At 40.9% G+C, this 21,126-nt stretch overlaps 2 protein-coding genes across 6 annotated transcripts in view; both read right to left on the reverse strand.

The window, feature by feature from the left end:
• Nucleotides 1–6,570, reverse strand: part of pik3r2 (phosphoinositide-3-kinase, regulatory subunit 2 (beta)) — a 36,197-nt gene extending 29,627 nt beyond the window's left edge. Inside the window, exon 1 of one of the 2 annotated variants that reach the window (XM_056391033.1) lies at nt 6,324–6,570. The gene's annotated coding sequence lies outside the window, so the exon portion shown is untranslated. Of the gene's footprint in view, nt 1–807; nt 945–6,323 lie in introns of those variants that run through there. The other variant, XM_056391034.1, reaches the window with a different exon arrangement.
• Nucleotides 6,571–7,210: 640 nt separating this feature from the next.
• Nucleotides 7,211–21,126, reverse strand: part of mast3a (microtubule associated serine/threonine kinase 3a) — a 29,728-nt gene continuing 15,812 nt past the window's right edge. For all 4 annotated transcript variants that reach the window (XM_056391234.1, XM_056391232.1, XM_056391233.1 and 1 more), the window contains 21 exons: nt 20,511–20,586; nt 20,023–20,232; nt 18,713–18,814; nt 18,166–18,298; nt 17,400–17,485; nt 16,980–17,065; nt 16,475–16,683; nt 16,134–16,272; nt 15,722–15,854; nt 15,452–15,617; nt 15,184–15,285; nt 14,208–14,330; nt 13,896–14,008; nt 13,552–13,733; nt 13,137–13,258; nt 12,853–13,041; nt 12,208–12,431; nt 11,638–11,760; nt 11,274–11,410; nt 10,750–10,934; nt 7,211–10,644 (listed from right to left, as the gene is read on the reverse strand). In XM_056391234.1, the coding sequence (XP_056247209.1) occupies nt 9,776–10,644; nt 10,750–10,934; nt 11,274–11,410; nt 11,638–11,760; nt 12,208–12,431; nt 12,853–13,041; nt 13,137–13,258; nt 13,552–13,733; nt 13,896–14,008; nt 14,208–14,330; nt 15,184–15,285; nt 15,452–15,617; nt 15,722–15,854; nt 16,134–16,272; nt 16,475–16,683; nt 16,980–17,065; nt 17,400–17,485; nt 18,166–18,298; nt 18,713–18,814; nt 20,023–20,232; nt 20,511–20,586 (3,709 nt within the window). In that variant the 3' untranslated portion in view covers nt 7,211–9,775. The remainder of the gene's footprint in view (nt 10,645–10,749; nt 10,935–11,273; nt 11,411–11,637; nt 11,761–12,207; nt 12,432–12,852; nt 13,042–13,136; nt 13,259–13,551; nt 13,734–13,895; nt 14,009–14,207; nt 14,331–15,183; nt 15,286–15,451; nt 15,618–15,721; nt 15,855–16,133; nt 16,273–16,474; nt 16,684–16,979; nt 17,066–17,399; nt 17,486–18,165; nt 18,299–18,712; nt 18,815–20,022; nt 20,233–20,510; nt 20,587–21,126) is intronic.

Consider the following 21,126-nt stretch of genomic DNA (forward strand, 5'->3'; position numbering starts at 1 on the left):
TTCAAAAGGATCAATTTTATAAGTGTAAATGGTTCTAGTAAACCAAATTCATCAGAACCATCAGACAGACGATTCAAAAAATCCAAATTTCTGCAGTTGAAAACACTATATTATGATGTCCGCAATAAAATATGGAAAATTCATTTATCTTGTTTGGTCATCTGAGATTTGAGCGGAGAAAAAAAAAATATATACAGCAAGAGTAAAATTCAAAATGGAAAATATACTGAGAAACGAGACAGTGGGCGAGGAAGAGAGAGATTAGGGTTTCCAGATTAAGTACGACATCTGTGGTCTGTGGACCAACCGAGGACAATGGTCCTGTTAACCTCCCTGGACGGGATGAAAGGATGTCAGTGAGGAGATGAAGCAGGTAGAGAAGGAGGGTGAAAGCGACAGGAAGGTGGATGGAAGTTTTGGTCTTCTATGCCAAGACTGAGGAGCTATTTGGGGCAATTTCCCAAAATGTCCAAATCCAAATAACCATAGGCCTGGTTTGCGAGGCCCGATGTTGTGCAATCATTTCAAAAACGTTCCTGAATGGACAATGTTTAGAGTGATGCATTGCAGACGCTTAAATAAAATTAGGCGAAAGCATAAAAAATAAACCTAAACCTCCGGTTTGCATCTTTGAATGCCAAGGACCATTGCTTTCGAACCTTAGTCTAGATTATCCTCTGTCCCCCCACCACATTCGGAAAGCAAACGTACATTCACTGCAAACCTTCGCATGTAAGAATATCATCTTGTTAAATAAAGGTTTAAGATTTATCGTGATAACAGGATGCAGCAGAGTGCAACACTCACCCCACTTTTGGTTCAGAGAGAAGCCCGACAGGCTCAGCCAGACTCTCAGTCCAACATCCTTCGAGTCGAGAAGCAAGAGGTGCCAGGCTAGACACGTGGCACTGGCATACCCAACCACAGCCCGCAATCCTCACACCACCATAACCCCCCCCCCCCCAACCCTAACCCCCCCCCCCCTCCTCTCTCCACCTGCTCTTCACCCCCCCCACCTCTCCCAAACACAGAGTCCTGCCTCCAACTGTCAACCCCCCCATCCGCAGCCAGCGAAAAAGTCCAGTCGTTTTTCCAGTTGCCATGTTTTATTTGTTTATAGTCGAAGCGCTGCTGCAGAAAAGAAGCAAAAACAAGACGAAGACAGAGTAGAAGAAAAAGCAGAGCAAACGGAGCGCTCTTATTCAGTAATCCTTTTTTACTGTTTAGTTCCAAGGCAGAGAAAGTCGTGCGAGGTGAGAGAAGAGTCATCTCTGTGACAGTCCTGGTCTCATACTGTTGTAGTAGCTCACAGTTCAAGGCAGCAGCACCAGTTGGCAAGCTCAGCGTCACTGGATCCATCCCTTTTTTTTTTTTTTTTTAAAAAAAAAAGACTTTTTATTCAGTCAGAGCAGAGAGCGACAGAAAGCAGTGAAAAAAACAGTGAGACTGAGAGACGGAGCACTTTGCTATCAGCAGAGTCCAAACGGCTGAGGGAGACCACAGGAAAATAATTAATGAATAGGCAGCAAGTAACTCACTGTTGCTAGAGAGAGGGAAAGCTTATCCTGCACTCTGATTGGCTGCTGCTCTGGCCATGTGCTCCCCAGTCACCAAAGAAGCCGGGCAAATCAAGGAAATGTTCTAATATTAGAAAATGTATCTAGGCAGTGATCAAACATCTGACCCAAACAACTCCACCTTTTCCCACGCACTTGACTTTTTTCATCTGTGCAGCCTTGAAGATTCTTCAATCACCGTGATGAAATGATTGTTTAAATTAAATGAAACTGCCACAGGATAATGATGAGAAACATAACATGGACAAACTGAAGGCTGAGTGTGATTGGAGAGAGTCATGTTGAAGTCGGGCGAAGGGATTAAAGGAGATATTTGTTTTTCTGACATAATGTGGTGATTATTTGCTCAAAAATCATGACAAATAATGACAAAAATTAACTCAAAAGTGCTGGAATTATACCGAAGTAATCCGATATCTAGTAAATAAGTAACATCTATTCATTATACAGATTAATTAAAAGACACAATACACACAATACTTCCAGAGTAACTATAAGTTATTATTCTTATGATTTCATACTTGTTATTTCAGACATTTCACTGTGGGGAAAGCAAGACCCCGATTGAACTAAAATTGCATCTAGCCTTTACTGTGCTGTCTGCAGACATCGAATGACTCTTGATGCGTTTAGTCAGCCAGTGGAGCTCTGACCTGTTCATTAAACACCAGTAATAATGTAAACTGGCAAATAAGCTATTCAGAGCATCACTAACACAGTCGAGTGATAACGAGCTACTGTCACTGCTTGTAGACCAATAAATATGACTTGAACCAAAAGATTTCTTCACTGTGGGTCTCTAATATTCATATGAAAAATGTGAGGTAGTTCGTTAGGACGTATAAATAAATAATTAGCTGATTAACCGATTTGTTGTTGAGCAGAAACTTAACTGCTAATTTTTGAAAACAATGAATTGCTTAAAATGTTTTTCAAGGAAAAATGCCAAACATCTGATGATTCCAGTTTGTGTAATGTGAGTATTTGATGCTTTGATCTGTTTTATATGATGGAAATCTTTGATAAAATAATATGGTTTGGTTTTGGAAGGCTAATCCAACAAAACAAAAAACGGGAGGATGTCACCTGAGACTGAGAATCACATTTTTCATACAGTCCAATAACAGCCCTACTCTATATTATGTAGACGTGTAACAAGATATTAGGATGACCAATGCTGGTTAAACCATCTACCACGTTATATGTAATTTTATTTTGATATGATGTTGATATGGCATGTTGTTAATATGACAATAAATAATTTTTAATTAATTTCGAGAAAATCAATTGAAAAACTGTCAATGGATTAAAAAAAAAAAAAAAACAACCCAGAAACTGTATGTTTTTCAGCTGATCCAGTAAATGAAATACTGACCCTTGCAGATCAAGGTAAAGGTTACATATAATGTAGAGAAAACTACAGATATTTAAGTGACACCTACCACAGTATAAATGCTATGGGAAAATCTCTGATGGTAAATTCATTGATTGACCATATGTATTGTCCTATCGACCATCAACACAACACATCATTATACAATTAATGTAATCATATTAATATAGCCCGTCCAATACCGAGTTTTGAGGCCAATATTGATATCGATATTTGGAAGTTTTAAAAAATGTGATGATGAAAATTTGGCCGATATATAATTTTCTTTAACATTATCTCATAACAAACAATCTAGATACAGATCCCTTAGATTTTTTACTGCGATGTTTTAAAAAACAAACTTGTCAGTGCTCTCTGGTGGAAACTTTGTAACTTGTTAGTTATTGGCCAACATAAACGCCAATACTGATATATGTGCAATAACCTAATATCAGTCAATACACTGGCACAGCAGGTTTTCCATCTTCACTTACTATATATTAAATAACCTACACGAAACAAACCTGAATATATGTTTGCTAATAATTTCCCGTCCATCTATCAGCCAGCGATCTGCTACCAATGCAGATGAACAAGTTTCTCTGTAGACCTGAGGGAGTGTTCATCTTTTACTTTTCACTCCACCACATTGTCAATTGTGACTTTTTTTTTTGTGCGTTTCATCAACAGTCACATCTCTATGTAGGTCAGTGTAAAATTTTGTGAACCCATAATTTTCACCATATCTATGAAAGCTTGAAGGGAAACATGCCTTGGCAAATCCAGTCCAAATATCGGCAGCAGCTCACCCCACGGCTGCATGTAACGATTTTTCATGAAGAGCTGAAGAGTTGATGAGTTTAACAATGTAGTCTTAAACCGTCTTTATAAAAGGATAAAAAAAACAAAACGTGAGGCTGCACATTGTTGCAAGTCTCGGAGACACTGTTTATGGATTTCACATGGACCAGTTTCCTGTTGTTCTGAGACAAATAAATGCAGTGTACAAAGTTCAGACATTAACATGGACACAGTTATTTCTTTAAAGTTTGTTTATGCATTGGCCCTTTGCGGCCCTGCTGGTGAGGAGCTGACTACAGAGCCACCACGCATGCAGCCTGGCCTCGGGCCATCTGTCCACATGGAAATGAAAAATCTACTGCGCCACAGGCAGGGAGGACGAGCCAACAACACAGAAGCTTGTGAGGACTTATTTTTCAGCCTACAACAGGGGATTAGGAGTTTTATAATTCAAGTTACTTTCACCTGAATTCTATCTGTCCTTAATGAAGCTGAAAAGCTGACTTTGCTAAATAGAAACATCTGCTACAAAGATTATGCAGCACTGAGACGACACTGTTCTGCAAAGTCAACTGTGCCACAAGGCTCTGTTAATTAATGACGACTTACTGTATTTATCAGAAGATGTGAAATGGGGGCTGTTCCACACCTCAGATGGTTAAAAAAAATGCTACTTTAAGTCAATGCGATCACAATGTTGAATTGACTGCGACAAAGAAAGAAAAATCTGATAAACCTCCAAAGTCTGCACCACTTGAAAATAGCATGAGCCTTTTTTTGCTGTGTAGTTTGCATGTGGTCGTTAGTTAAGCTCATACTTTCACCCAGATTATTGCATTTCTCTTGGTTTTTAAAAACATATACCTATGTGCCCTGCACAAGTTAAATATAAATATATAAAACTGCACATCAACTTCTCCGTAACCAATTCTATTACATCAAACATGAAAATGTGTCGGTGACATACAGTGGTCTCAATCGCAACACGCACCAATACTGTGTACTAATAGTCAAATACTTATGACATTGTGACACAGAAAGATTATCAAGGAACCAGTTTTACTTGCTTGGTAATGTGATAATACAAATTAAGTAGCAATTACAGCAAATTTATTTAACTTGACAGTCAATGGGTGCATTTGTCTCGTTTCCAGTCTGTCATTTTACATTCTGATACTATAAAAATATTTTATGCTCTGAACCTTTTTACTGGATCATAGAAATAAGCAGAGGAAAATCAGTCAACATGTCACTGACATGGTCTCAACAACCATGAAGGTGGCAGGTTCAGAATCCAAATAGGCTCATTTATCTCCCTGGAGAGTTAAGAAAGCCGTTCTTTGGTAAATTATCAGATGCTTGGTTTTTCTTTGGTACAAATCTCAGCTGAGAGTCTCCAGCACGTTCAGTGTAGTCATGCCTAAACTGGCCTTAAAGCCGTATTCTGTTGCTATTTTGATCAAATAACACCATTTCAGTTTAACTGGGTCCCCCAGCTGAAGGACATATAACAAAAAATAAATGACACAGCTGTACTGCGTCAGGTGGAACTTGAAGTTAGCTTACATTTTTTTATTCAGCCCCTCTGAGAAGTGACACTTGGCATTTTGCGAAGCTCCACTTCTTTTGGAAGTTTTAATGCAACAAGCCCTGCAAGTCATTCAGAGCATTTTAAAACATTTAGAGAAAGAATGGAGGCTTTTGCCACAAGTCATGCCTCACACTGATAAAGCAGCATAATGGAGGATTGACATTTGGTTGCATAATACTGGATTCAGTAATTACAAGAGGAGGGGGGTGTCTCCACACTGTTTAGTGGCACCTATTATTATGAAAGTGGCACAATTTCCATTAACTCCTTGATGCATGCTAAATACTCAAACCAGGGACATAACACACATCATGTCAGGCCCTCAGCTATGTGAGGCCTCCACACTGCATGGCCGCCTGCAGTCTGCAGTCAATGTAAAGGCACTATTATAGTGTACCACATACTACCAGTGTTGTACACAGGGACATAGCAACGTTTGACTTGTAACTTTTGCAGTGCAACTTTTTCAATTTTAACATCTAAAACATTTGAATTTTAGCATGAAGCTACACAGAAAAACAACAACAACAACTCTAAACTCGGAGGTTTAAATGCATTAAGTGTCAACTTCAGGAGCTACTAGCCTGTAAAAGTCGTCTTTATCACATTCATATCAGGAGTAAACAACAAACTCAAACAATAATTAACTAATTCGAGTCTAAAGCAACTTAAAACAAAATAAATGTTAATGTTACAGTAACTTAACGGACATTTGATACACGTCAACTGTCGACAAGCGCGAGCCTCGAGCAACATGCTGCACGAATAAAAAAATCGCTCTTTGGTGCAATGTGTTCAGCGCAAAACATACACAAAACAAACACGGGGAAAAACTCTTGAGTTTAAACTTTAAAAAGTAAGGCACAAGTCAACAGCATGGAGCTGCGTGCGGAGAGCACACTTGCAGCGCTTCCACCATTTTCCAGTACAGTGGCTGCTGCCTTGCTGTACTGGAAATGTGCAATAACTTGGAAAAACTCACCCGCGGATATTTCTTGACTCTTCTCACTTTTGGCTGCGGCGCTTTACTTTAACAAGTTAAGAGACCAGAGTCCGTGTGGCGCCTTATCTGCGGACGATGCCTCCTCGGTGTGCACTGAACTTCCAGCAAACCCCTCCGTTCACTTCTTACTTCGCCTTCTTGCTCTCGCTCTTTCTTTCTTTTCCCGTCCTTAACTCCCTGCTCCCTCACACAGCCATTTTCCAGCTCAGCACGGCGCAGGGAAGGAGAGTGCGTGGGAACTAATATGAAGAGAGCGGAAAGTGACGAACCCGAGCGGAAAAATCCGAACGATTAGTGAGGGGTCACCGAATGGCCTCGGCCCATGATGGAAATTTGAACCTGACGGATCTTAAGCTTTGAGGCTGCTTTTTTTTCTCCCCCCCCCAAAACCGTATACTTTAATCTCTGTTTTACTGCAAAGACTCCAGTTCATATGAAAAAGGAAAATTGCTCAACCACATGTTAAATCCGTGTCTAATCCCATGTTAGGTTACATAGGGATATCTTCTCATACTGAGTAACAGCCCCATTTTTATACAACCCACATCTGACTTTTCTCAAAGCTTAAATTCCTTCATCATCTAAACTACTCATCTATATCTATATCTTGCTGTGAGGCTGGTTTATTATCAACGAGGAGAAACAGTAAAAGTCTGGATTTCATTTGTGTGTTTTGTCAGCGAGTTAAATATTTATCTTTTCTTGTGTATTATTACTCCAGAGGAGAATCAGTATTATATAAGTGACTAGATCATGTAGCCTGCTACACCTGATCATCAATACACTGAACAAAGATTATGATTGTATGTGGTTACAGTTATTGTGTAAACATTGTTGTATGGGGGACAGAAGAAAATTACAAACACTTTGTAGTCTTGGACTTTCCAGTCCTCTTCATTTATTTCAAGCACTGTTAAGACAATAGAAAAACAGACAATGTCACACCAGTCTGCACCAGATACCCACATGTTAAGAATTTCACAAAGGCCAGTTTGTCATTCGGTGACAAGGGGGTTGAGTAGGGAGCAACAACTTTTAACACACAACCACGCTAAAACAAGTGTGGCAAATATGGAGTATGACAGCTGAGCACCCATGTGAAGACATGAAGTTTATCACACACACACGCGCACACACACACGGAGGCAAAAAGAGAGATGAGGAGTTCCTTGTGATGCTTCATTTTGACGTGTGGTAAACCGCTGGTATGGACTGGTGCTGAGCTCTCCACAAAATAAAGTCTTAATTTAAAAAAGTATAACATGAAGATACAACTTCAGGTCAAGAGATACAATGACAGTTTGGTAGTGATGCAAAATAAAAAGATTAAATTCTACGAACATACCAAGATGTATATATTGCATCAGAAATTCAATGATAAATCCCACACAGACATGTTTTTTTTTACCTAAATTACAATGAACAAATGTGTAACTTCTACTTTGAACCAGAACAGTCTATAACCATTATTCAAGGGTTATTAATTCCCACAAGTTCCTTCTACTTTGCAAAACACTACCATGTGTGTGTTCATTAAACTGAGAACACAAGACACACTTTTTTCTGTGTAACAAGTGAAACTGGAAGCATTTTTGGTTGTTGATCCAAACAGTTCCTGAATGAAAACAAAAAAATAACAGTTTCAAAATGGGAACAAGATACAAATTAAGGAATACATAGCTGAATACCAATTCCCATATGTTCATATCTCCTCCCTCACTTTAAAGCTCAAAATCAGTGACTCAAATTCAAGAATTCAAGGCCTATCCAATGAGATTAATGACTTCAATCTTAAAAAAAAAAAAAATATCCCCAAATGTGATGTAAAATTGTGGGGAAATTGTACTGGGATGTGTACTATGCACAATCATTTGAAGTTGATCACAAGAGGAGATTAAGACCACACCACATAAGTGGCATTACACATTATTTCTGAGTCCATCTACCCATACAAGGTCACTTTCAAAAAACACCACCGACAGCTGCTATAAGGTCCACCATTGTTTATACAATATACATCAACAGCATAGGTTATTAGTACTGCAACAAGACTGTTTCCATATCAAAATATACAAAAGGAGATCACCTGGACTCATTCCTTCATCCATTCAGCGCTTTTGCTTGAATTCTGCCATTCCCTGTCATTCATTTTTTCCCATAATAATTTAACAAAAAACCATGATAAGTCTACACACATATTTGCACTAAAATGTAAACATTCATTCATAATACACATTAAAAAAAAAAAACAGCTATGGAGCCAGTTTTGTTTGTTGCATCCACTGTACAATATTTGAATCACACAGAGAAAGAGATCGTCCTGGAATATAAATCTAACTGTCTACGGCTACAACGACTTGTGCAAACACTTGAGCTAGACTAGGTTTGTAAGGAGCTGGACGGAGGTTTGACTCAACAAGGTATTAGAAGACAGAGACAGCAGCTTGGTTTCCAAAGGTAGTTGCAAAGCTTTATCTACACACCTGTATGTTGATCAGGTTATGGTTTAAACCATTGCTAGAGGAGTGCCAGCACTTGCGCTTTTTTTTTTTGTACAGGAGAGACAGCAAGTGGAGGTAAAGCCCATGCATGCATGAAGCTTTTTTATATGTTTTTTTATGTACAACTACAGTACCTCTTTTAAATGGTTCCTATGGCTAAACCATGCTTTGGCACCAGCGCTAGACTTTTCTGTTGTTGTTATTTTGTCCTTTAAAATATTTATACAAAGTCTGCGTTCAGAATCGATGAGTCTAAATGTTCACCACCACAAATTCTATGTTAAATTTCTTCTGAGAGGCAGCACAGAATATCTTTTCAAATTTTACAATACGTTATATGTTGCAGGACAGACACTATAGGTTTCTTTCAAAGACTCAATCTGAACACAAATCAACACCCAGTTCTAGACAGGCATTGTGGTATATAAAAATGAAACATGGTACAATATTGACTGACTTAACCTCCTCTATTCTGCACCTACTGTGAAACTACACTGAGTTGTTGCGTGGCTTTTTCTTTTGTGCAATTCCTGAAATAAGAACAGCTGAAGCATCCAAGGCATTTTCATCAACTAAAAAAACAAGATGAGCATAAAAAGTCATAAATAAGTTTCTTCATTTTAAACAAAAAATATTTACAAAGTATGTCAGTTACTGTTGCCACAGTGATTTGAGAACTGAGAGAGAAAACAAGCAACTTGGAAGTAAACACAGTTTGGCAGTCATTATTCTGTTAACAGTGTTGCAGGATGCATATATTACTGAAAAAAATCAATTTGAAATTGTTCTTCCTTCTTCTAGCAGTTGCTTATGATGATTTTGGGTCACAGTTTTCTGGACACACATGCAAGGCCTTCAAATGTAAGTACAGTAGCAGGTCAAAGACTTCGCTTCACTTTGTTGACCTATTATCCCTGGCAAAGTGAAAAACTAAAACCCTGCTTTGTCTTTTGACTTGGCTTTCTGCTGTGTTGTTGTACCCTGTGATCCTCTTCCTTCCAACTTCACACCGGATTCTGCCTGGACTGAGTTGATCCAGGATGCCTTGAATGCCTTCGGCTGCATGACAGGAATCGTGGGGCTTGGTGTCACCTCTCTCTCCTCCGAGTCATCAAAACACACTTCCTGCACGGCCTCCTGTTTCTTGAAGGAGTCCCTGCGCTCTGACAGAGCCAGCTTCCTCATCACCACGACCTCTTTGGAGTGGTGGTTGCCGCCACGGTGTTGTGGCGAGGCAGTAATGCGATGATGCTCGCTGCCTCCGCTGGCTGTGTCCTGGTGGCCTCTCTGCCCTCCAATGTACAAACCCTGACGGCCGTGCTCACCGACACACACGAACCCAGTGGCAGTGTCCCCCTCCATGTCCTCCAGCCCCTCCCCCTCAGACAGAGGAACCTCCATGGTGTGGCGTCGGGTGCTGTAGGCCTTCCTTTCTGCGTGGTACCCCCCAGTCATCTTGTCTCCTGTCAGCTTCTCTGCTGATTGGACCCTCTTGAGGAGCGGTGAGCGTGGTGGTTCTGCACTGCGGGGACGCACAGAATGGCGGGCGATAGTGGGAGGGGACAATGTTTTGCCATGGAAACCCTGCAGGGACTTGGGGTGACTGGGGAGGCAGGATGGAGAGCACTGGGGAGAGAGAGGCTGAGGAGGTGGGATACAGGCCAGCGGTGAAGGAGGAATACTGCTGGTGGACTTGCAGCGGCCAGCTTTGGTGTAGCGACCCAAAACATGTAGGGAGCTGGGGCGGGCCTGTGGCACAGGTGAGTTAGGGGAGCTGGAGCAGGGAGAGGAACTTGAATCTGATATAAGGAGAGAGATAAAATTGTATTTTTCCTCCAGAAAACGACAACCACAAAATACAGATCGGCTACACTCTGCAAGTGATACAAGGCATCCTCACTTACCTCCAGAGTGGTCAGGAGCAGGGGAGCGACACGGTGTGGAAGGCCCAGGAGAGAGAGACTGTGTGGGGGAACCAGAGAGGCTGTCACTAGACGACTGGTGGAACCCTGAAGAGAAGCTACGACTGCTCTGCATGGGCGGAGGAGGCGTATGCTTAGACAACTTCTTCAAGATGCTCCGTCGTCTGCTGCAAAAGAAAAACGTGGGTGTCAGATCTGTGTTTAGTTTATAGCACTGTTCTTTCCTTTAACCTTTTCCATGCTTACTCAAGTACAAAGCACCTCTTGTTGAGCAAAAAAAGACAACTTCCATAAACTAAGATCCATTCAACTATGTTTCATATAACTGGAATTTTGATGATTAGAGTATTCATGTGTCATAAATGTCTAATTTAATTATAGAAGTGTTTAAGTGTTATAACTACAAAAAAGGAAAGAAAAGTGAAGTCTATCTGAATTCGAATATTAAGTTTCAGAAAGTAGCTCAAAAAGTCGAACAGTAACGACTTCATTCTCCCTGCATGCACCTGTCCTGTCCGTCCTTCTTCTTGCTCTTCTTGCTGCGCCGGGCCATCTTGGCCTTGTAGCTCGCCTTTCTGGCAGGGCCCACCTTGATGGAAGTGTTCTCCAGTGCAGTCGTCTGCAAGGTCACCCTGTTGCCACTCTGTTTAAAACAGATTGTAAATATAAACACCTATCTACAAGGCAGGAAAAGAGCCACAGAATGACATGTTATCACTGTCAGAGAGTACGCTTAAGAACGAGGCCGTACATTAAGATTTTTACATACTAAAAAGACATTGCGGATATTATCTGTGCTTATCAATATACAATTTGTGAATAGAAAAAAAAATGTAAATTCAAGCCGTCCTCATCAACAAGATCTCTCACCTTGAGCAGGAGCTCCACCACCTCAGTGTGGACGAGTCCCTGGACTGACTCCCCGTTGACATGAGTGATGAGGTCACCGGCCCTCAATCCTGCCTCGTGTGCTGGACTGCCCTCCTCAACACACTGTGGACACAAAGACACACAACCTCAGATCCAAATTACTGGTCAAGCAACCATCTAATCAGCTGTTACCACTGTAGACAATGTTTCACTTAATTATAATAATCAATGTTTTCATTTTATTTACACAGAGAAAATACAAATAGGAGACAAATACGAATTCTAACACATTCATCAACGGCATTAGACAAGTCAAAATGCTTCCATAAAAACTATAAAACACAGAGCTGATTCGGCACAATCATAAAATCTCTATAGTGTTCGCCTGTTATTGAATGTTGACCATGACAACTGCGCATAACTGTTTTTACCCTTATACTGACTGTTTAATATGTCATTTGTAGAATTCAACATGTTGCATAGTAATAATAACACTCGACATTTGTTGAATATATTGAATTTTCATACGTGATTAACACCACCAGCTACACCTGAGATAAGGACACATACCCAGACCATGTGGTGGACAGTGTAGACATCACTGTCTCCCATGTAGACCCTGATAGCTCGCAGAGCGAAGCCAAACCTCTTCCCAGAGCTGTGGATGACCACAGGAGGCCTCAGGCAGCTGATGTTGACACACAGGTCCCGGCTGGGAGACGAGTCTCTGGATGAGGGGTTGGACGACAGGGACAAGGAAGATTTGGGGCTCGTGGGAGGACCCGCTGAGTCGTCTGGATCAGGAAAGGAAAATGATTAGAAAGATCATCAATTGAGTGTTTATAGATAGTATGTACTTCTACTTTTGCGCATTCAATTTCATACCATTTAGTATTTAATAAAAACTACTTCTACCAAACTACCATAATAATAATCCTACAAACAGAGGTTATTCCACTATGTATGACTCTTCAAGGTAAAAGAGTGATCTTGGGCACAGTATAAATATTTATGGTTTGTGTGATTCGTGTACATATCACACAGGATCAGGCTGTAGAGGGCACTGTAAACAAATGAATAGTCTTAGCAAATGTAGTCAAATTACAGTTGTTCCTATAAAAGACTTCATTAAAAACAATTATGGCTGAAATTTGACAAACAACTGAATCTACATCCATTTTGTTTACATGTACAGATAATTATCATCCTGTCTACCTGGGGTGATGATGAGAGAGAGGCCAGAGACAGAGGCAGACTTTGGGACTTTGCCAGCTGGGGATCTGGGTTTCTCTGGGGTCTCCAGCTGGTGGGCAATGCGTCGGGACGCCCCTCTCCTGAACGACGGTCTGGTGCCTGTGCTGTTGCTCCGGAGACGAATGCGGCGCAGGTTGGAAACCATCCCGTCTACAATCATGAAGCAAAGAGTGTCAGCACTGGTGTTGCAATTGCAAAATAAAAGGAGACAACACTAAACAGAGATCTGCGTTTGTCAGTCTTACCCTCCTCTTCTGCAGAGATGGAGAAGCGAGGCATGATGTCAAGGCTCTGGGTGCTGTTCATCACCAGCGGGCTGGCACTGCGCTCTGACTGGGAGGAACTGGATGAAGCACGAGGACGCAAACTGCAAAAGGAAACACTAGATGAGGCAGTGAACACACAGCCAGGAAGTCAGAGCATACTGAGGACAATCATATAAACACACTTAAAAACTCCACACCAAAAGGATCAGACCTGGGTGTGGCTGTTAACCAGTCATATTACACCAAGGTTTCATCGGTATTTCATGAAAAGAGAGGGAATATTCCATTTCCATCTCACGTTTCATAAAATCTGGAGTAAGAAAAGCAAGGAGGACTGTGTTTTTTTCCCTCTCATAACAAGGACATCACTCTCTCTGGTGTGTCATGCTCTCACCTCCCCCTGTGTCCATCTGCCCTTCTGTCTCCACTAGCCAAGTGTTTGTGCCCATCGCCAGGGGAAAGGACTCCCCTGCCCTCCCACCGCTCCTCCTTCTCCTCGCTGTGGCTTCGCTCCGATGACGACAGGCTCTGGTTGGACGGCGTGGAGGTGGACAGGTGCTCTGTGCTGCTGTACACCTAGAGGTTATACAGAGAGTGTGGTGAATCCTTGCTCTCCTTTTGTTATGTACAGATGCACAACAATTTGGTATTCTATATCAAGGGCTTCACGTATGCCTTTGAATAGTGTACAGCAGTGGAGGTTGTGTGAGGATCTGCAAGCGGAGCCAGAAGAAATACCTTGCTGAAGCGGTGGGCCACAGAGGAGAACTGTCGCAGCTCCAAAGAGGATTCATCATCGTTGGTTTCATCATCGTCATCTGAACCCAGATGACAGTAGCGCTCTGATCGGGCTGTAGGGATCACAATGACAGTGCAATAAAAAATTTAAAATTGATGACATTGTTTTTATCCTAAATTAAATTGCTAAGAGGCATCACCCTGAAATCAGGGCCTGCCTGCCTGCCTCCAAAATAAAATAAAAAAAATTCTGACATCCTTTTTCCGAGGTGTGTCTAGCTTTGTCTGTGTACCCTGTGTAAATCCACATACTGTCAAAGTAACTGGTGTCCTCTTCAGTCTCTAGTTGAGGTATGAATTCAGCTTTCTGCCTCAGGAGCCCGTTCCAGTCCAGACCCAGGAAGAACAGATGCATCTTCACTTCAGTGGTTCCACCTGGAGAATAAATAAGACGAGAGGGAGAGATTGATATGTCGAGCCTGATTTACAGCTACTCCTCCCCCAAAACGTGAGGAGTGGCTCCCTTGATACCATAATATATGTATGTTCCTTTGTTGGGAAAACATTGAGCTCAATGATTAGAATGTTTTACTCTAGAGCTGCAACTAACAATTATTCTCATCAACATTAATCTGACAATTATTTTTCTCAATTAGTGGTCTGTTCTATAAAATATCAGAAGAAAAAAAAATGAAAATCACAGTATCCTACAGCACAAGCTGCTGTCATCGAATGTCTTGTTTATTCCAACCCAACGTCCAAAAACCAAAAATATTCAATTTGCTAAGACCAAGAAAAACAGTAAATCCTCGCATTTGAGAATCTGGAAACATCAAATGTTCAATATTTCTGCTTGAAAAATTACTGAAACTATTAACTGATTAACAAAATAGTTGCTCACTCATAATGTTGCCTTATTAACACTGTCTTCCATTATGAACTGTACATGGGTTGGGCAATTCATCAAATAAAGCTACAAAAGTGGCGTGAACTGTCCGCAGCAGAGCTGAGATGTGCTTTATACTGTAGGTGACAGTGCCATTTTAAGTGTTTTTAAAACTTTACATTTCCCCTCATCTGACTTGTACTGACTCTCCTTTTCCAGTGAGATGCCTCATGTCAGCACTGGCCTCAAAACTGAACAGGTAACAGTGACAAGAAAATCTGTATGTGCCTCCTCTTGGCCAGCAGATGGTCACAGTGCTGAGCAAACCTGGGACCCAGCAGGCTCTAACTCCAGAGAGCCTTGTCCACCCACCCACCCACCATCAGTCACGCTGCCACCAACCTGTTCCCAGACGCTCCAGAGGACTCTGTCTCAGCAGTCTGGTGATAAGGTCCTGAGCATCAGCTGGCAGAGCGTCCTCCCCGTCTGGCCAGATGATCTCATCTGGACAAAGAAGCACACACCAGTAATTTAATGAAAGGATTTAAATTTATCTGTACATAAACTGAAAGTGATGACTTCATTTCTCAAGACAAAAATATACAAAAAGTTAAACCTGTATAGAAAAGCTAACAATAACAATGCAACAATAAATGTGACGATCTCTTACCATTAACCACCTGACCGAAAAGCTGTTCTGGTGTGTCTCCAAAGAAAGGCACACAGCCCACTAGGAACTCATAGAGGATAATGCCCATGGCCCACCAGTCCACAGGCTTTCCATAGCCTTGCCTCAGGATCACCTCTGGAGCAATGTACTCTGGAGTCCCACACACCTGTAGAGAGGAAAAACACAAGAAGAGAGGAATTGATGTTAGTTAAAGTCATAAATGCAACAGATAGAAGAGATGAAGAGAAGATGAGATGAGAAGAGACAAACCTGTTTGTCAATGAACTCTCTGGTGTCTTTCTCAATGTGTCCTTCATACAAGTTGGTGGTCATGTTCATCAGACCAATCTTTGACAATCCAAAGTCTGTCAGCTTAATGTGTCCCAAGGAGGTGATTAACAAACTACAAAGGACGGAAAACACAAAGATGTTTAATGTTACATCAAACGCTAACCAAATCATAAATCTCAGATGCAATAAAAAAACCATCAAAGGTTGAATGTCTCAGAAAATTATGCTCCAACTTCAGAAGGATTGGAAGTCTTTAAAAAAAAAATGATGGCAAGTCTTAAAATGATGAAAGCTTTAAGGAAACTAGGCGCTGCCTGAAAGGAAAGATAGAAGGAATGAAAAATGTGAAATGTGTGGGATTGTTCTCTTTTGTGACTGGCTGGAGACTCACTTGTCAGGCTTGAGGTCTCTGTGTACGATGCCGTAGTTGTGAAGGTATTCCAACGCCAGGACAGTCTCTGCGAAATACATCCGCGCCATGTCCACAGGCAGCGGGCCAATGTTCTTCAATAGGTTCGCACAGTCCCCACCTTGAAGTACAAAAGATGCCAACATGATGGAAACTTTCAGATCAGATTCTTTTTGTAGGCTTTTATGAGAGTGAAAAAAGTGGAAAACCAGATTAAATATGCATTTCATAGTTTTAGAGAGCCCAGTCCCTGGAAACTTAACATTTAATGGGAAGACATAACACCTTAATGAGTACTACTCTAACATCCAAACCAACCCTACCTTCCACATACTCCATGACCATGCAGAGGTGCCTCCGTGTCTCAAATGAGCAGAACATAGAAACCACGAATGGGTTTTCAGCAAAGGTTAGGATGTCTCGCTCCACAAACACCTGCTGGATCTGGTTCCTTAGAATCAGGTTCTGCCGGTTGATCTTCTTCATGGCAAAACGTTGCCGGGTGTCCTTGTGGCGCACCAGAAACACGGCCCTGCGTGGGAGGACGAAGAGAAGAGGAAATAAGGAATATTAAGTAAAATGAGGTGAGGAGGGGAGATGAATTGAGAGATTTCATTAAAAAGATGAGGAACCATGCGCATCACTTACTGATGCACAGAAGTTCAGACTTGACATAAAATCGCCCAAATAAATTCTCAGTGTAAACACAAAAATACAATGAAAACAAATCCTCATTTTGGTTTCTTTTCTGCTTTTATTGGGCACTCCGTGGTGTCCACAAAGAGACTGAGTCAGTCGAATGCAAACAAAGAAGTCTGTCTTACTCACCCATAGGCGCCATTGCTAATGAGCTTGATAGTCTCAAAGTCACTCTCCAGTGGTTTCCTACGAGGAGGGGTGCAGGCTGCTCGGCTCTGAATCACACACGTCCAAAAAAAAAGGGATGGAAAATAACAGGAACTTAACTGCTGCATTACTGCTGAAAAGCATGACTCCGTGCACTTCATGACTGCATTGTGATAATGTGATGGATTTTTGTCTGCCTGTATAAACAAGTGCTGCATTCATCACTTAAAACTGTATCTATCCCAGCAACCTCCTTCAGTGTTGTTTCGCTCTCCCTCATAACATTTTATATTCCTTCAGTACAACTTCAACTGCCTTCAAGATTCCTCCAACCACCACTGTTTATTCTGTCAAACCCAAAGTCAATTGACTGTGTCTTGGCTGTTCAGTGTTAGTTTCTACCTGTGTAGGTGTGGTCTCTCCAGTGTCATCAGTCTCTCTGCTGGCCGACCTGTGACTTGGGCTGGTCTGCTCCAGATGGACCATCTCTGTAACAGCATCAGACACGCAGATCAATCTCAACTTACATAAGCTCCAATGAGGACAATGAATGTTTATTCAACTGTCTGCAATGATTCTAATTCACTTATGATGCTTCATAAAACAAAATCACCTGTCACTGTATTCATTGAATATTTCTTGGCAGATTTTTTTATGTGATTCGTTTATAATGTGCCAGCTCAGTGTAATGATTAATGTTGGACTGCATAGGGAGGACGCTCTACTCTGCAGGATATCACTGTGGAGAGCAGTGTCGATGTGCAGTCCAGTAGAGGAAGTGTTTTGATATTCTCATCAAATAGAGCAAAGACACAACCTGCTTGACTGGAACGGGAAGGATTAAGCAGTGCAACAACTTATACTGGGGGAAAATAAAGGGAAACTGAACACAAGGTGCCGATATTATCTTTTATCAGTTCTTCACGTAAGATTTTGCTTCATGTGATTTTGTTGCGGTATAATGGTGAAAATTGATTTTACTAAAAAGAGTGCACAACAGAATGTTTTTTTCAATAGCCGTACACTTGAGGAAAGTAAACACTGTAACATGATAAGGTAATGCTCTAATTATGACGGCAACAATAATATTACACTAATTCAACTGAGAGAAAAAATTTTAAAATGCCTAGATAGATGGAGCAGACAAAATAATAAGTCAGTGCTGCACCTTCCAGGGGATCCCTGGTGAGGCCGAGCTGGCTGACGATGTATCTGGGAATATCAGTCTTGATGCCGTGGCCCACTTTGGCTTGACCTTCTGCAGCTTCCAAACGTTGGTAAAACTCCTCTGGATCAAACTCCTGGAGAAAAAAGATATAGGACGTCTTGTGATTTCATAGCATCTTTATATATTGTATGGCTTTTGTAAAACAAAACAAAAAAAGGCCCTGATTTCTAAGAGAGAGTACAAAGTGTTAAACAGGAAATAATTAAAAAGAAAAGCTGCAAACTATGCGCCTGGAATAAAACAGGAAACACATGTTGCAGCGCCTGGAAACGCATTTTTCTAGTATGATCCAATAAAGTAAACAAGATAATATGTACCATGCAAAATGAATGTTATTGCAACAAACATCCAGTCCTCATCGATAGACATAATAAACTATCATTACTACAGCATATCATCAGTGTATGTGAGTCACCTGTCATACCTGCATTTGACGGGACACTGCGTGTGTTCAATAATCACTACTTTGTCTGCAAATGATTCTTACCAGACACTCCAGGAGCCTGGCAGGCCTGGAAATGATGATGAGAATCTTCTTGACCAGTTTGGTGATGATGGTCACCTCCTCGCTCTCTGAACGCTCATACGCCTGATCAGGAAAGGACAAAGGATGATGGATTATTACTGTAACTTAATCCAATTGGCATAAGCCATGAGGCAGCACAGCTCACCCACTGAGGCTCTCTGCACTTTGCTCTGGCTCACATTATTTTTAGCATCCATTTCATCTTCTTACATTATCTGTTGTTGATTCAAGGGACTGTGACTGGTATTTAGATATATTGCATCAATGCTTGTTTCTGCTCGCTGCCTTGGCAGATTAATAAATAATAGTAAACACTTGCGAACACATTTTTTATTATCTCCTTGTCTCCATATCTTACTCTTACATTGCCTTGCCTTGGTCAAACAGCAGGTACCGAATCTGAGCACAGAGGCGGTGAAAGAGTGATGTCAGTCAGAGTTCAGGTTAGTCAGCTGATAATTTGTAACCAGCTCCATGTCTTACCCTGTCAAACCTGCTACAAGATTTGTAAGTTCCATTATGAAACAACAACTATAAATCCAGAGGAAAACTAGTAAGCACATGGATAAATTAAAACATTTTAATATGTGACCATAAGGAACTATTTTCTTAAAATAAACTGTTTCTAAGCTGGGAAATTATTTTCTGGGCCAAGATGAAAACATAATTACAGAAGTGTGGTTTAGTTGAAATTATAAACAAAAAAATAGCTATCCCTTTTTGACCGTAGGCTACTAAGGATACTGGATGAACATAAAAAAAGCACTTGATTGACTTTGTTAACTGTGGCACTATTATAAATGAACTCAATGTTAAATTATCCAACTTTCTGAGTAAAAAGAGAAAGTCATTTGCGGTCTGAGTCTGCAGCAGAAGCAGTAATCTATTTCGCAGGAGGCAGCATTTGCTGCAGTAAAATTGTTGGCGGAAATGTTACGTAATAAATCATTACATAATCAAACACTTGACCACTGCACAGATATATGTAATAATGCAAAATGACAACGCCATTACTTGCCAATGAACTGGAATCGGCACCAAATGAGAACCAGTCACACAGGCAATTTCAATTCAATGTTCCCTGTGCAGCTACAGATGAGCATGCAATGTTCCAGAAGGCTACCAACAATCAGAAATCCACTAGCACTCAATTAAAAGAAAACAAACTTGGCTGAATGGCTGAACTATCAAGAAAGTGAACAAAATTATGAGTGTATTTCTTGAAGTCAGATGAAAAAACATTTATTGAAGATAAAAAAAAAAACACCTACCTCATGCAGCAACTTCTCCAGCTTCTCTTGTAGCTCCACAAAGTACCTGGAGGTGACCAGGCCTTTCTGGGACTTGTCCAGACAGTCTCTGGCGAGCTCCACCAGCTGGTGCTGAATGAATCCCAGCACACCATCGGCCAGGGGCAGAGCAGTGCCTGGGGAACACTCTTCAATTATGTCAAGCAGCCGACCCTCCATCTGGGCTGTCGCCTGGGAAACAACCGAGATGGAAGACTTCATTTAAAACATTGACAGCAGTATTGTATTAAGAATTTATTTAAATCCCATCGGTGAATGGCTCAAGATTTTGACTTTGCAAGGAGAATTAAAATCTCCTGTCTTGGTTTCCATGTGTAAAAGAATCTCCTGCACACATTTGTAGATCGTTCTTTTGCTTGCAGATACATCAGCAACATTGAAGATGTTTAGTTAATACAGGTCAGAGAGAGAGGGGGCCAGAAAAAAGGCCAGAAAAGCACCAACTATACCTTAGGAAAACGTTCTTTGTAGACATGATTCATCATGACAATCTCATTGTCAAATATTCCACAGGTCCGTCCAGGGCTGGATGAGAACCAGGCAAAAAAGATAAAAACAGAAAAATAGATCAGAAATACTATATAACTACAAATACCATTCAATACTTTTGCACAGATAAAGTGCAAAAATCCATCCATAAAATAATTTATGGATGCGAAATCTGAATCATATAAAATCAACAGAAGTGATTTTCAAACTGATCTGGGGATGGAAAGACTAAAGAAGGAAGAGGCCTGTCTAACAGAAGCAAGTTTAAAGTTAAGTAATTGGTCTTTTAAAATCAATAATGTTGCAGTGGAAGCTGTAAAATAATGTCAACCACAAAATATGTTATTAGAGATACAAAACATCTATGAATTTCTTGAGTGTAAATTACAACTGAAAGTGTTTACTGCCACCCCAAGTCGTAAACACAGCATGTTCGAAAATGACACTAATGTGATTCCGATCAGGTTCTCATCTGCAGTATCCATGACCACATCTGTTGTGTGCACAGGGCTTCAGTTACGAGAGGGCACCTTTTAAACTGTCCATACACATTACAAATCAATGAACTGTCATCAC

Source organism: Seriola aureovittata, chromosome 12 (genome assembly GCF_021018895.1).
Source record: "Seriola aureovittata isolate HTS-2021-v1 ecotype China chromosome 12, ASM2101889v1, whole genome shotgun sequence".
Lineage (NCBI taxonomy): Eukaryota > Metazoa > Chordata > Actinopteri > Carangiformes > Carangidae > Seriola > Seriola aureovittata.